Raw genomic sequence first — 16,570 nt, forward strand, 5'->3', positions numbered from 1 at the left:
TAAGAAGTGATATCGGTCTATAATTTCTTTGTCGGAATCTACTTTAGGTAGATTCCAATTTGTCGGAATCTACTTTAGGTATTAATGTAATGTGTGCCTCTTTCCAGGAATCAGGTATCCTCCCTCCTCATAAAATATTGTTCATTACATCACATAGTATCGGGACCAGATACTCCTCTAAAACTTTGTAGTACTTTGATAACAAACCATCTGGACCTGGTGCTTTCCCCGGTTTCATCTTCTTAATTGCCTCCTAAATCTTCTTCACCAGTCGCGATAGAATAATTCAAAAGTTCAATATATATATAATCTGTCACCAAATATCGCCGGAACAGAGTTGTAATTTCTGAACATTTGTATTAGTCTATAGTGTTTAGTGCCATTGTTATTGGTCATTGTGTTGTGTTATTTTCTTCAGCTTGTCTATATTGCAACACAGGGGTCTGCTTACGGATTATTATTTTAAACAAGCACATTTCGCCTCACAACATCCATGTTTTCTTGCTCCCAAGTCATAGCACAGAGGACATGCTGTGATGAGGCACTAAAAATACTCCAATGGTGGTTGTGATATATATTCATATTTATATTCATATTTCTCATCTTCCACTGGGAGAAAAAACCATTTTGTTTGCATTATTTCAGGAAGGAAGAAACAACATGGTCAATGTCACATTTGTCACTGAGTTTATTCTCCGGGGATTTCCTGAACTTCATGGACTAAAGATGCCATTCTTTACCATACTTCTAGTGATGTATCTTCTCACACTAACAGGAAATAGCTTAATAATTGTGATTGTTTGCATGGAACCCATGCTGCATACTCCAATGTACTTCTTTCTCGTCAACTTCTCCATGGCCGAGATCTGCACCACAACAACAGTAGTACCGAAGATGTTGGTCAATGCCTTCTCAGGCAAAGCCACAATCTGCTTTGCCTGCTGCATGGCACAAGGATTCGTGGTTTTTGCAGCTAGCGCTGTTGAATTCATCACTCTTACAGTCATGTCTTTTGATCGTTACATTGCCATTCGCAAACCTTTGCTCTATAAAACCATCATGACCAACAGACTCTCCCTGAACTTGACCCGGATGAGTTGGGTTGTAGGGTTTGTGATCATCTTTTCTCAGTCTGTAGTAGTGTGGACTTTCCCGTTCTGTGGAAACAATGTCGTAGACCACTTCTTTTGTGATGTTGGACCAGTTCTGAAACTGGCCTGTGCCGACACCAGTTTAATGGAGCTGATAGGTCTCATATATGGTGCAGCCATCATGTGGGGTTCCTTTGGCCTTTCACTGATCTCTTATACATGCATTATAGCCACTATTATTCAAATCCCTTCAGCCACTGGACGATCAAAAGCATTTGTCACTTGTGCCTCCCATCTTATAGTCATCACCATGTTCTACCTGGTGCTCATGGTCATGTACTTAAGGCCTTCAACCCATGGTAACACACAAGTCAACAAAGCAGTATCTATTGTGCACACTAGTTTCATTCCCTTGTTAAACCCTTTCATTTACACAATCCGAAACAAAGATTTCAAAGCAGCCCTGAGGAAAAATGCGAAAAGGAGGGTTCTTTTTTAGCTCTTCCAGCATTGTGTTTTGAATTCAATGATGAATAAAAAATAGACCATAACGTGTGGACGTCCTCCTATGCCTTGAAAATACCAAGGGTTATTTAGTTACTTATCTCCTTGACATCTGGAGGGAGAGCGTTCCACAGAGTGGGTGCCACTGCTGAGAAGGCCCTCTACCTGGTTTCCAGTAGCTTCACTTCTCACAGTGAGGGAACCAGCAGAAGGCCCCCGGTGCATAGCATATGCTATACTAAGATGGGTTTTTGCTCTGTTCCAACTATAAGTCTCTTAAGTTCTTGAAAAATAGTTTGGTTGAGAGCAGGGGTGGATTTAGGGCTGTCCAAGAGGTGCACACTGGAATCAAGGGGGCACCATCCCAGAACCAGGGAAGAGAGGCATTAGGCTATGGAAAGCAGGTGAGAGGCTCTGACAAGGTCCTAGAGCCCTCAAGCCTCCTTCCCAAACCTTAGTTAGCACTTTTCCAGCTTTGGGAAAGAGGTGGGAGTTAGTGGAAGGACTGTGCGTGGGGCGCCAAATTTTGTCCTCACACCAGGACACCATAGTACCCAACTCCACCACTATTGAGAGACTCAGGTCTCCAGGGCAGAATATGTTTTCTGTTACTAATGATAGAGAGAGGAGCTTGTGGGATTATGGAGCAATATTTTTTTATATTGTGGATGCCATTCCCTTGCCATGTCTTGTAAAATAAAGCCACTTCTGAGCTAGAGAGGAGGTGGGGTTGCGGGCTTCACGCCCCTCCCCACACTCGTGGGGGCTGGCTTCAGCCCCCGCGATAGCAGGGAATCCTCGGATGTGTCATACCCCGAGCCAGCCAATCAGCTGGTGTGTGGGGGGGGGGGAAGCGTGGCCTCGCCTACTTAGGTCTGGTGCGGCCGAGGGTCTCCCTCTTTCTGGTAAAAGAATTAAAGTTTTCTATCCCCTTCTCCCCCATTCTATTCCCCCTTTCTCTCTCTCCCCACTTCTCTTCCCTCCCCCAATCTTATACTGTATACACCATTAAAGTCTCACTTTGAATATAATTGTTCTGTAAACAGGCTTTAGGACCAGAAAACAGAGATGATGTACATACTTTTTTAACTCAAGAAAATCTTTAATAAAAACATTTTTTTTTAAAAGTGCCAGGGTAACAGAAGTACATATTGAGTACCTTGGGGTTCATATGACAAAAATTGTATAATAAAGGTGCAAGACAACTATTTGTAGGGAGGGAGTTCCACAGTTTAAGGGATCCCACAGAGACTTGTCTCTGTTGGGCCTGTATCACTGCATGCTTCTTATTAATTTGTTCCGATTAATGCTTGATGTCTTCTTCTGTTTGGAATTTGGTGCATACTTTGAAGAATTTGCATAATCAACAACAATTATCATGGAATTTCCAAGTTTACTGCACCTCCCATGAGAAAAACTACAACTCGTTAGTACTGTATATTTACATTTTCCACTGGCAACTTCTGGCTCAGCTTGAGTTTCAGCAAAATGGGATTGCAGAGGATAGTTTTAATAAGAGACATTCTAATGCGATAGACAAATGAACTCCAGGAGAAGGCATTTATTATCATTATCTCCGAGTTCTTTTCATTGAGACAGTTCTTCTGCGCTCCTCCATAGCAATTAACAACAAACCTTTTTCATGGAGGAATCCTTTCATCCATCGCCACTCAAGTTTCAAATATTGTTGGGGGATATTTCTTAAGGTACGTGATGGCAGAGAGCTACCTTTGGAGGACAGGTCTACTGATGACCACTAGTCATAACGGTTGTGTACTACCTGCAGTGTCAGAGGCAATATGCCACTGAGTAACAGCTGCTGCTACTGAGCTCGTGTATTTCTTGTGGGCATCCCAAGGCCATCTGGGATGGCCATCATGAGAGCTGGATGCTGGACTAGAAGGGCTTTGGCCTAATCAGTAGCCAGGTTCTTATGAAATTTCTAAGAAGAAAATAAAGTTGGAGATGGCCTTGCTTGAAATGATGGTGCAAATATTACATATACATAAAGCTGTGCATCACATTTAAAAATTATAGGTAGCCATATGACCTTTGGGTTCTACTACATTTGTATCCTACCTTTTCTTCAAGGTTTTTGGGGGCTTCTGATGGGCTCTCTACCACCAATTCCTTATTTCTTCTTTTTTTTCAAAAAAAAATTTATTGATTTTCACAAATTCAAAACACACAAACAAACAAACATCCTGTTTAAGTCTTGGTAACATTATTAAGTGACTTCCTCAAATCCCCTTGGTTGAAATTCATTATATCTCATTTTAACAGTTTTCCAAAATTGATTTTCTCAAAAATTAGCATGGTCACTTAACAGCTTTCATTTTTTCTAGTATGACTTTAAACATCTTAAATCTTATCCTTACATATTTAAACCCTAAGCCTATCTATTTATTTGCAAGCTTTTCCAATTAAGTTATCTTAACATACCGTATTTTTCGCTTCATAGGACGCACTTTTTCCCTCTTAAAAAGTAAAGGGAAATGTCTGTGCATCTTATGGAGCGAATCTATGGTCCCTGGAGCCAAATCCCTGTTGCCCCACGCTCCTGGGGTGCTCTTTGGGGGTGGGGGGTAGGAGCCAAACTGGTCTGCCTACAGCCTTTGCTTTCCATTATACATTACCCATTGCATCATTTCATAGGAAATATCAAGCAATATACTTAGCTATCCCCAGTTATGATGATTAAGATGCACAAAAGATTTAAACTGATTGGATCATGTTATAATAATTTGCAAAACAAGAAAGATATAAGAAATCTGTAAATATTTAAAACAGAAAGGAGAAGGATTTCTTCCATCTCTGACCGGCTTACATATTATTACATATTCATATTCATCCAAAGGAACATTGTAATTTTATATAGCCATGCACTATCACTATGGGGATGGGAGTGGCACTGTGAACTAAACCACTGAACCTCTTGGGCTTGTCGATCACAAGGTCATCAGTTCGAATCCATGTGATGGGGTGAGCTCCCGTTGCTTTGTCCCAGCTCCTGCCAGCTTAGCAATTTGAAAGCACACCATCACAAGTAGATAAATGAGTACCTCTGTGTCAGGAAGGCAAATGGTGTTTCTGTGCACTCTGGCACTCATCACAGTGTCCTGTTGCTCCAGAAGCAGTTTAGTCATGCTGGCCACATGACCCGGAAAGCTATCTGTGGACAAACGCCAGCTCCCTCATCCTGAAAGTGGAGATGAGAGCCTCACACATAGTCGAATTTGACTGGACTTAACTATCCAGAGGTCCTTCACCTTTACAATGGGTTGAATTGTCCTCATTTTGCTCCTGATTTCCATCTGCCTCAAACTCATGAAACTTTCTGTATTCCTGCAAACATTTTAAAACAGAAGAAGCCATGAGATGTGGAAATCACACTGTGATGAAATAATTCTTCTTAGTAGGTTTTCTTGGCATCCAGAAAGTGAAGATTCTTGTGTTCCTGACCATGGTGGTGACCTATTCATTAATATTAGTTGGGAACTTCATGATCATATTCCTAGTGTGGAAAGATTACCGTCTTCACACACCCATGTACTGGCTCCTTTGTAACCTCTCCTTCTCAGGAGTCTGCTTCACCTCTGCCATTGTCCCAAAAATGCTGATGAACATGATCACAGATACTAAAGTAATCGCCTTCATGGGCTTCATGATCCAAATGTACTTCTATTTCTTCTTGGGAACTTGTAATTACATTCTAGTGGCTGTGATGGCCTTCGATCAATACGTGGCCATCTGTGATCCATTGCGTTATTCCATCATCATGAGTGGCTGGTTCACATTCCAGCTTGCTGTTGGGACTTGGCTGGAACTTTTCTGTCTGTTCTTTCATCAACCATTGTCTTCTTCCAGCTCCCATTCTGTGGTCCAAAAGTCATTGACCACTGCTTCTGTGATATCCCAGTGTTGAGGTTAGCCTATAGGGACACAACTGCACTTGAGTGGCTGAGCTATGTGCCAACTGCCATGGTAGTGTTGAGTCCACTGCAGTTAACTTCGGTGTCCTACCTGTGCATCATCACCACCATAGTGCGCATCCCATCCACCACTGGAAGGCAGAAGGCTTTTTCCACCTGTACGGCTCACATCACATTGGTGTCTGTCTTCTATGGATGCTCCATTTTCATGTACTTGCTGCCAGAGAAAACCCACTGTCAGGGAACTGCCATTGGAGCCAGAGGGAGGGAGAGGGCTCCAGAAGGATTCCGGAGAGCGTCCCGGGATGGGGAGAAGCAGCCCATCTTCTGGGGAAGGAAATCAGCGTAGCACCAGTGGAGAAGGGGGGCAGATGGGGGAATCGGCGAGGCGATCCCATGACTCCTCGCCGGGGACCAGTGGGGACAGCACGGGTCCTCCGCTGCCCACACCCTCCTTGTGCAGAAGGCTTCCATGCAGGGAGAGTAGGCGGAGACTAGGCGTCAAAGAGCTTCTTTGCTGGAAGAAGTTCAAGAAACGCCCACTGACCGATTCTGCCAGCGATTGAGACAGCCATGGACGAGTGGCTGTCCGGACGGAAAAAGGTTCACTCAGGCAACTCAGCCAGGTGTGGCGCCAGTTTACGCACGAACAACCCCTAGAACCATTACACCCATACATCAGGTCTTTACAAAACTGTGGCTATTCTTCATACTGTGGTGACTCCTTTGTTTAATCCATTCATATATACACTCTGGAATGAGAAGGTGAAGGAGGTAATGAAAGACACTGCAAAGCATTTATGTTTACTTGGAAAAGAAAAGTAGAGATGGGGCAAGAGTTGGTCTGCCTTTCACTGCACATCAACCTGTCGCTCCCCCAAATTGTTTGAGGATTAGAATGAAACTCTTAGTTGGGTTATGCATTTCACCAGATGCACAAAAAGCACAGACAGAAATACTTCCTCCCCACAAATGTTTATTGAAAACTGTGTATTTTACATTGGAAGTGCACAAAATGCGTACAAAATGCATGCAATGGAACAGGATCCAACAGGATGCAACAGAACACAATGGAAGAGAACAGAGCGGCAATTGTGTGCCGGTGAGACTGAAATGGGGTGGAAATTAGCTGCTCAGCCCAGCTCTAAAGGGAAGTAGTAAATATATGCCTACAATCATTTTTGTTGTACAGATCGGCAGGCACTGGCACCATGGAGTTTGTTTCCTCCTGTGGCCTGCTTGTTCCAAATTCTCTTGTTCCAAATATGCTTGGTAGAATGGTTTGGCATGATGGCTTCCTAGTCCATTATCAGCCCAACCAGTCTTGAATGCCTGTGGATAAAATTCCTGGGTACATGGAGGCAACCAATGTACAGGGACATTGTGCATAGAAAGTTCAAGGGAGGGATGGTTGGCATATCAGCTCCTATCTTCCCAGGGAGGTTAACTGCTTCAATGGACAATTATACAGCAATTGCTATATAGTATACATTAAGCTACTCCAAGAGGCTAAAAGCTGTAGAGCAGGGGAATAAAGACAATGCTCAGGCAACATTATAATATGTGGATTTTTATTTTTATTTTTGTAAAAGAATCAGAATAGTTAGGATAGTAAATGTGGCTAAGGAAGTAATAATTTTAAAAGACCCAGGGGACAACAATTTATGTGGTGGATAGATGGTCTAAAACTAACAGCAGGGCTTATGTGAGTGCAGACAGCAAACAGAGAACGCTGCAGAGGTGAAGAGGTGAAGAGGTGTATATCCAAGGATGGAGGTGAGGTGCAGAGGAGGAAGAAGAAGATCCATTCATTTCAACAGGTCTGCTGTGAGTAGAGCTAGCATTGGTGACGACCTTCCCGGTTGATGAGGACCTTCTGGCAAACTTTTATTTCATGAGGCAGACAATGTTTTGTTTAGATTTAGTTTAAACTCTGTGTTTTCCTTGTTCAGGGGTGGGTAAGGGCAGCTGATTATTTTCCAGAGCCTCAAGAAAGGCTACATTCCCAAAATCACAAAAAATGTTGACTCGTTTTGAAAATGATTTATGATTTTTAAGTGCTGACCCCATATTCTGTCACCACCACTCAGTTCTTTTATATTGTTATATTGAATTGCAATGGTATGCACTGTGGTAAAAGGTAAAGGTACCCCTGCCTGTTCGGGCCAGTCTTGCCAGACTCTAGGGTTGTGCGCTCATCTCACTCTATAGGCCGGGAGCCAGCGCTGTCCGCAGACACTTCCGGGTCACGTGGCCAGTGTGACAAGCTGCATCTGGCGAGCCAGCGCAGCACACGGAACCCCGTTTACCTTCCCTCTGGTAAGCGGTCCCTATTTATCTACTTGCACCCGGGGGTGCTTTCGAACTGCTAGGTTGGCAGGCGCTGGGACCAAACGACAGGAGTGCACCCCGCCGCGGGGATTCGAACCGCCGACCATGCGATCGGCAAGTCCTAGGCGCTGAGGCTTTTACCCACAGCACCACCCGCGTCCCATGCACTGTGGTACGTTATTGTAAAACAGCCTGAGTGGTGTTGGTTGGTTTTGGTTTTCGTTTTGCTTCTTTTTATATATTTGGATGGCAGGAAACATATGTATCAGCTAAATAGTTAGACTAACAAACTTCCTCTTTCTGACTCCCATAGGAATAAGTAAAACTACTTTCTCTTAAATTTTTGCTCATTGAAACAAGGAATGGAAACCAATCAAAAAGATGCACTCTAGAGGATATTGTACAATGACAAGCCTGACCTACATTAGTGTGGCTGATCTGGCACAATAGTAGACACAAGCATCTGAAATGGTCAGGGCGCTCATCGTTAGCTTTGCTGTTGAACCACTGGTGGAAGGTGTCACACGTCCTTTAAATTCATTGGCAATGTCTGCAGTATATCCAGTTCGGAAGCCTGCTATGATGACGAGGCCTTTCCCAGGGGGTTGACGGAACCAATACATGTGGTGATCATCAATATTGTATCCAGATACTACACAGTCCAGCGTTACGGAGCCCCCAGGGGATGCCATTACTGACCCGGGTTGTGTCAAAGTGACAGATCCAGAAGATTCTACAAATGAAGCACAACATAGGAGATGGTGAAATAAAACACTGAACATTGACATACAGGTATGAGATAATGGGAATACGGTAATGCCAATTAGAGAACTAAGTTTTAACAAAGGTTTTCCCACTGCTACTCACCAGCCAAGAAGAGCCACAGGACAGAGCAAATGCAACTGAAAAACTTCATCACACCAGAGCAATCCTTGCCTTGGGTTCAGCAGCCTTGTGTCATCTATTTGCCCTGGGTATACTAGGCATCATCATCAATGTGTTTTTATATATTCCAGAGGAAACAAAGCTAGTTTGCATTTCAAAAATGCTCCTTCATTTATTCTCTGACATCATCTCTATACAGCTACACATATTCTTCCAATAACAGCAGCTGGTAACCAGTTTCTTTTCTAGGGTGTTAACCATAGATAAATAAGATACTGTAAATAGTGCTGTGACAGAATGGTAAGGGCAAGCTATCAAAATAAGAACCTGTTGCATTAGGCCCATGGCACATGTAGTCCAGTATTTTGTTATCACAGTGACCAACCAGTTGTCTATGGCAGTGTTTCCCAACCTTGGGCCTCCAGCTGTTTTTGAACTACAACTCCCATCATCCCTGACTAGCAAGACCAGTGGCAAGGGATGATGGGAATTGTAGTCCAAAAACAGCTGGAGGCCCAAGGTTGGGAAACACTGGTCTATGGGAATCCTGCAAGCAGGACTGAGCACAATAGCACTCTCCCCTGATGATGGACATGATAACAGATACTAAAGTGATTTCTGTCATTGGCTGCATCATTCAAATATACTTCTATTTCTTCTTGGGAACTTGTGGTTACATTCTAGAGACTGCAATGGCCTTCAATCGGTATGTAGCCATCTATAACCTATTGAGTTAATCCATCATCATGAGTGCTTGGTTGACATTGCAGCTTGCAGTTAGAACTTGGCTTGGAGCCCTTCCATCTGTTCTTCCATCAATAATGAGCCTTTCTCAACTCCCATTCTGTGGTCCAAATGTAATTGACCACTACTTCTGTGATATCATCCTAGTGCGAATCTAGCCTGTAAAGACACCACTTTCCTTGAGCTTCATGTCAACTGCAGTTACAGTACTGGTACAGTACAGTCCTGATAACTTTGGTTTGCACCTGTACATCATCACAACCATATTGCACATTCCATCAGCCACTGGCGTGTGTGTGTGTGTAGAGAGAGGGGGGCAATGCTGTGTACCTTTGGGAAAGCAGGGCAGCTCTGCAAAATCCCTTAGCCATGGAAAAACCCTTCCTTGTGGACTGTTTTTATGGCTCCTTAAAGTGCAATCCTATGGCAAGATTCATTGGATGCAGCAGATCTCCCACTCAGATGGCTGGTTCTTTGTTCATCTTGGCTCAGACAGCATTAACTCCCCAACCCTAGTTCAGCTGAAGATACACAAGAATACCTTGTTGAAGATACACCAGCTTTCCAGGGGCATGGTAGTATCAGAATTATTATTATTTTTTGGTGGTGGGGAGTTAGGCTGAACCTTAAGCCAGTTCAACTCAGCCATACGACTTGGCAACTTGGCATAGACCACTATTTTAAATGCTTGTTTTTCTTTTGACGGCCTTAAGAGGAAAGCGGCAATAACCCCACTGTGAACAGGGTTTGGATCTGGTGTACCTTTATGCCAGCTTCTTGTGCATAGGGTTGCTGCCTTAGTCAGTTACAAAGGAAGATCATTTTGCTCTGTTTCCTGGTCACATCTGAATGGCCATTGTGAGAACAGAACCCTTGACTAGGTGGGTTTTGGGTTTGAGCCAGTAGGACTCTTCTTATATTCTGAGTTTAGTTTGGAGGCTTCACAGTCAGATGAACTGAAACACAGTTATGTCTTAGCTTGGGAAACTTTGCAGGGAAATGTTTCCACTCCTCGCTGTCGTCTGAAACTGTATTTTCTTAGGACTATACTGCCCACAGTTGTCATTCTCTCTCTTTTTTTTTTTTAAATAATATTTATTCAAAGTTTAAGAAATACAAAGAAAAAACAAAAAAGAAGAGTACAAAATACAGGAAAAATATAACAACAACAAAAAAGAAAATATACTCAATAATTAAAAAACCAGATTAAACCTTTGCATCACTTTCTTCCTTTACTTATTTCCTTGACCTCCTCGCACCTCCCATTTTTGTATTCTAGTTCAAATCGTTATTTCTGCAAATTCTTCCAACCTTATTTTCATTAAATAATTTAATTTATTTCGAAAACCACTTTTACTTTATCCAATCTTAGCTCTCATCCAAACCTATATATCAATATTTATTCTTAAGACATTTCTCTAAGGTCGAAAAAAAAAATTCCCTTCCACGAATTTCCCAACTCTCATACAAACCAAAACAAAAAAGCAAGTTATATTATATACCCTTTGAGTTCCTAATTTCCATCCCACCCATACCCCCTCCCCGGTTTCAGTCCCCAACATAAGTCCATCAATTTCAAGAAGCCCTCAGCCCGGAGATCTTACATCAGAGGCTCTCAGGTCTCTCTCATGTACCCTCTGCCAGTCTTTTTGATAGTCCTTAGTACTGAAAACCAAATCTCGGGGAAGCTCCAACCCAACAGCATCCACATTCCTTCCAGCCAAACCTCTGTGCTTAAAAGTAAGGCCTATGGAGTATTCCAAATCTTGTTTCATTCTCCTTTCTCCTTTCTCCTTGTGTCATTCTCATTTCTCTTAGCAATAGAAAAAGAAAACCACTTTCTTCTTGTTGTTCAAAGGTGATTTTCCTGCAACCTCATCTTAAACTTTTTGCCTTCCATGGAACCACAGTGCCACCAACAGCCATGTGACAAAACAGTGCCTCTCCCATCAACAGCAACAACAATAAAAAAAACAGAGTCTGCAACTAATTTGTGAAACCCAACAGTAACAGCTGGAGCGCTGGTAGGTGAAAATATGGCTCAACAAGTTATATAGAAACTTTCTGTGGTTTTCACAACGGAAACTACAAAATAAGACAGCTGCCTCTAATTAGTACTGCTTTGCTGCCCCCAGAGAATTGTCATCCAGTATTAGATTAGATTTTGCCTCAAGTGGACCTCCTCCAATGTGATTCAGCTAGAGGCAACTGTCTGGCTATTTTGAGAACAAAATGCTGGACTAGGTGGGTTGTTGTTCTGATCTAATAGGACTCTTCTAGTATTCTTTGTTTAGTCTGGAAGCTTCACAGCTCAGAATAATTGAAACCCAGTGGAGAAATGGTTTTAGCATGGGGAACTTTGCAAAGGAGACACTTAAATGTATCCACTCCTCAGTACCCCATGAAACCATACTGGGAATGGCAGCTGAGAACATATAACACCAATCCTGAAAGACATACATTGGCTCCCAGTATGTTTCCGAGCAGAATTCAAAGTGTTGGTGCTGACCTTTAAAGCTGTAAACAGCCTCAGCCCAGTACACCTGAAGAAGCGTCTCCACCCCCATCGTTCTGCCCAGACACTGAGGTCCAGCACCGAGGGCCTTCTAGCAGTTCCCTCCCTGCGAGAAGTGAGGTTACAAGGAAACAGGCAGAGGGCCTTATTGGTAGTGACGCCCGCCCTGTGGAACGCCCTCCCATCAGATGTCAAGGAAATAAACAAATATCTGACTTTTAGAAGACACCTGAAGGCAGATCTTTTTAGGGATGTTTTAATGTTTGATGTTTTATTGTGCTTTTAATATTCTGTTGGGAGCCGCCCAGAGTGGCTGGGGAAACCCAGCCAGATGGGTGGGGGATAAAATAATAATAATAATAATAATAGTAATAATAATAACAATAATAATAATAATAATAATAATAATAATAATACTTTTGTAGGAGTAGGCATCCTAAAATCAGCACCCCCCTTACCCTTCCTCTTAGCAATAAAAAAGGAAACCACTTTCTACTCATTGTTTGGCCGAAAGCCACTTTTCTGCAAACCTCACCTTAACTTTTTTTTGCCTTCCATGGAGCCACAGCGCCACCCACAGTGCTGCAAGCAAACAGCAGCCTCTCCCCCACCAACAATAAAAAACAGAGTCTGCAATTCATTTACAAAACCCCAAAGTAGCAGCTGTGATGGTGGTGAAGGAAAGTATGGCTCAACAAGTTATATGAAACACACAAGAACTAGAAAACAATACGGCTACCTCTAATTTCTATGCCTTTGCTTCCCCCAAGAGGCTGGTCTAATTTTAAGATTACATATTTGCCCATGTGGCTTCCAGTGAAATCCTTTTTCTTATTCTAATTATTGACTGGTGAATCTGAGAGCAATTGATTGCCCCCATGTATGATCTCTGCTGCTCTCAAGTGGTTGGCCACCAATGTGATCCTCCTGGGTTCATTTTCTCAATTGAGGTCACATCCATACCATACATTTTGGGCTTGTCCACACTTCTGCTTCCCCTGTGCCCACAAATCACAGATCTGAGTGGTTTTCTAATTGTCCCGTGCTTTCTAAGCATGAGTCGGAGTGGTTTTGCCTTTGCCCCACTGCTTTCCCCAGAAAACCTGCTCTTTAGCACTAAATAAGAACAAACAGCAATCCATCGAAAATCCAATTGCCATACATTCTGATTCAGTGCTAAAGACTGGGTTTCCCTGGGGAAACCTAACAGGGTTAATGTAGGTGCAGATGAGTACTTAAAGCACTGTTATACCACTTTAACAGTCATGTGTAATTCTGGGAACCGTAGGCTGTTATTGGTGCTAATTTCCCAGAGCTGCAATTTCCAGCATCCATTTTGGCTGCCGCAAGAGCACTGCTCTGAAAGAAGCACATTTGGGGAGGCCGCACTCTTGCATGAGTCACCTGGCTCCCACAAGAGAGAAATCCTGAAAGAAGCACATTTGGGGAGGGGTGCGTGCCATCTCGTGGGAGTCATATGATTCACTCGGGAGTATGGCCCCAAAAGATGAAAATCCTGATTTTCTTCTGCGGCATGTTGGAAGCTATGCCTTAACAAAGTACAGCTCCCAGGATTCCCTGTGACTGTCAAAGTGCTTTAAATGTATGCTATGAATGTGACGCTATTGACTATGGTGGATGCGATGGCAAGCAAAGGAATGAATTGTTCTGACAATCTTCAGCAAGGCTGGTGTTTGCACCTGGTATGTGAGCAGCACCCAAGATCATGGGACTCTGTTCCTAAGAAGATTTGGTGAGCACTCTCTTCAGTGTTTGGAGGGTGTTTCAACACTTTTTTTTCTTATTATATTCCAATGTGCTATTAAATTGTTTACTGCCCTCTTGTGGCAATGCATTTTTTTAACCAGACCAACTATTCACCCTTTTTTTTATATCGCTGTGGTGCATTTTAAAAATTGACCTTAGTTTGCATCTCACATTATATTATTATTATTATTATTATTATTATTATTATTATTATTATTATCTTCTGTGACAGCCTCAAATCTGTGGGATACCCTCCCCACAAAAGTGAATCTGGCACCTTGATTATATATTGCTTTTTGTATGCTGAAATTGCATCCAGTTGACTTTTGCCCTTGACGCCTGAATTATATATTTTAGTTCCAACTTGACAGTAACTTGCTTTAACTAATTTTAATATTGCATTTTTAAATTGTTGTAGCCCATCCTGGGACATGTTGAAGGGTGGTTAAGAAAGCAGCAGCAGCAGCAGCAGCAACAGCAGCAGCAGCAGGAAGAAGAAGAAGAAGAAGAAGAAGAAGAAGAAGAAGAAGAAGAAGAAGAAGAAGATATAGTGGTACCTCGGGTTAAGTACTTAATTTGTTCCGGAGGTCCATTCTTAACCTGAAACTGTTCTTAACCTGAAGCACCACTTTAGCTAATGGGGCCTCATGCTGCCGCCGCGCCGTCGCTGCACAATTTCTGTTCTCATCCTGAAGCAAAATTCTTAACCCCAGGTAGTATTTCTGAGTTAGCAGAGTCTGTAACCTGAAGCGTATGTAACCTGAAGCATATGTAACCTGAGGTACCACTGTATTGCTTATAGCATAATGCTTGCGTCTAATTTAAGGTTTGTGTTTTGTTTGGGTCTGGCCACTAGGTGTCGTGACAACACTTGTGAAGTGCAACAGGCGTCTTGTAGAAAAGTGTATGAAATTTCTTTCCAGCTTCTGGAGTACAAAATGTAATTGTGAGGCGGTACAAGCAATTGTTACAGCTTAGGTGTTCCAGGCACCACTTTAAGCTTCCCTCAAATAATAATGAGAAGTATGGTTTGTTACTCCTCTGCCCTCCCCAGAATTACAATTCTCAGAGTGGATTAACAGGAGTGATATTTTCCAGTATTGTGAACTTGGTGGCAGTGAAGAGCAGGGTTGTTAAACAAGTTCTGTTTTCATTTGTTAACCTGGCAAAAGACTTGCTTGGCTATTTTAAAAGGCACTTTCATTGCATTCAATATATGGTAGAGCACTAAGCAATTGTTCTCCCATTCAAAGCAAGCCATCATGAGAAATGGCAGTCTATGGACCACATGGTGCTTTAATAGAGTTCACATTTGTGTTCCACTTTCCACTGACATCAGAGTGGCACAGAAAAAGGGTTGGGTCACCTCACTTTATGCTGACTGTGGGATAGACCAGGATCAATCAGGGACTGCCCCAAGGTCGCTTAGTGAATGTCACAGATGATCAGGGTTGTGGATCCCAGTCTTCAAGCCTAAGTCCACCATGCTAACCACTATACCATCAATTGTCAGCTCACTATAAGATCAGCAAAGCTGCCTGCATTTTTGGTTACAGATAGGTAGCCGTGTTGGTCTGCCATAGTCAAAACAAAAAATTCCTTCCAGTAGCACCTTAAAGACCAACTAAGTTAGTTCTAGGTATGAGCTTTCGTGTGCATGCACACACGAAAGCTCATACCTAGAACTAACTTAGTTGGTCTTTAAGGTGCTACTGGAAGGAATTTTTTGCATTTTTGGATTCTCCATGGAGATGTGTGGCTATGAGTGACTGTGATTATAAGCTCCTGTATTTCAGGATTGAGTACTACTCATAGGAGCAGATGAAGCTGCTTTATACTGGGGTCACAACAGTGGTCCAATCCAAATTGTCCACACTGGGTAGCATCAGTCCTTCAGGGTTGCACTGTTAGTATCACTTTTCGCCATGCATTTCCACTGCAGGAGTCAGAGAATCATTAGCAATATAGTCCTTCCCTGAAAAACTATGATCCCTCTTCTGACTCAGGGAATCAGAACTGTAGAGGGTCATCTAGTCCAGCCCCCTGCAATGCAGGAATCCGCAAACTGCAGTCTATATCTTTCTTTTTAAAAAATAAAAATAAACAAATATTACAAGCATAACATACAAAAAAGCAAAAAACAAACTAATTATACATTAGATATTTCTAGATAGTTATTACAGCATATATAATTGAATTGTCAAGAATCCAAAATAAATGTGTATTATATCAAAGAAGTAAAAAGAGAGAGAGAAAAGGAGGGGGGAGAAAATTGAACGACAAAACCGAAAAATTAACAAAACTAAAATGACCTATTAAACAAAAAGCAAGATTTAATTCATTCAAACCAGTACCAGGGTATTCTACTGGTATTCTACTCACAAAGCCCCTTGTACTGGATTGAGTCCCTTTTTTAATTTGTTGGTTTGTTGACTTCTGTCTACTCTTTGCAGTTTCAATTAATCCATTTGTATCTTTGATCTGTATTTAATTATTTGTCTCCATCTTGGGATACCTCTATCTGAGAAATTAATCTAAACACAGCCAAGTGTTATTGTCACAATGGACATATTTGAACACAATATGCACATTTATAGAATATGCACTTTAGACATTTGGGCACCTTTTTTTAAAAAAAAAAAAAGCCAAGAAATTTGGAGAAGTGAGATGTTCTTCTGACCCACCTGTTAGTCTGAGAGGTGCAAATTTGGGCAGTTTGGTTAAAAATGTGGACCACATGGAAACCTTCTCTATCCCTAGCACTAGATTGCTCTGTAAGTTTTCCCAATACAGTCCAAATC

General features: G+C 42.2%; 1 protein-coding gene across 1 annotated transcript; it reads left to right on the plus strand.

Moving 5' to 3' along the window:
- Nucleotides 1-660: 660 nt before the first annotated feature.
- On the plus strand, nucleotides 661-1,590 carry LOC309328530 (olfactory receptor 6X1-like; the record flags this gene model as incomplete). Its single annotated transcript, XM_081838526.1, has 1 exon — nucleotides 661-1,590. One exon carries the CDS (start codon nucleotides 661-663, stop codon nucleotides 1,588-1,590), a length of 930 nt encoding a protein of 309 aa, XP_081694652.1.
- Nucleotides 1,591-16,570: the final 14,980 nt, after the last annotated feature.

The sequence above is a fragment of the Podarcis erhardii genome (assembly GCF_964252035.2).
Source record: "Podarcis erhardii genome assembly, chromosome: 13".
Classification (NCBI taxonomy): Eukaryota; Metazoa; Chordata; class Lepidosauria; order Squamata; family Lacertidae; genus Podarcis; species Podarcis erhardii.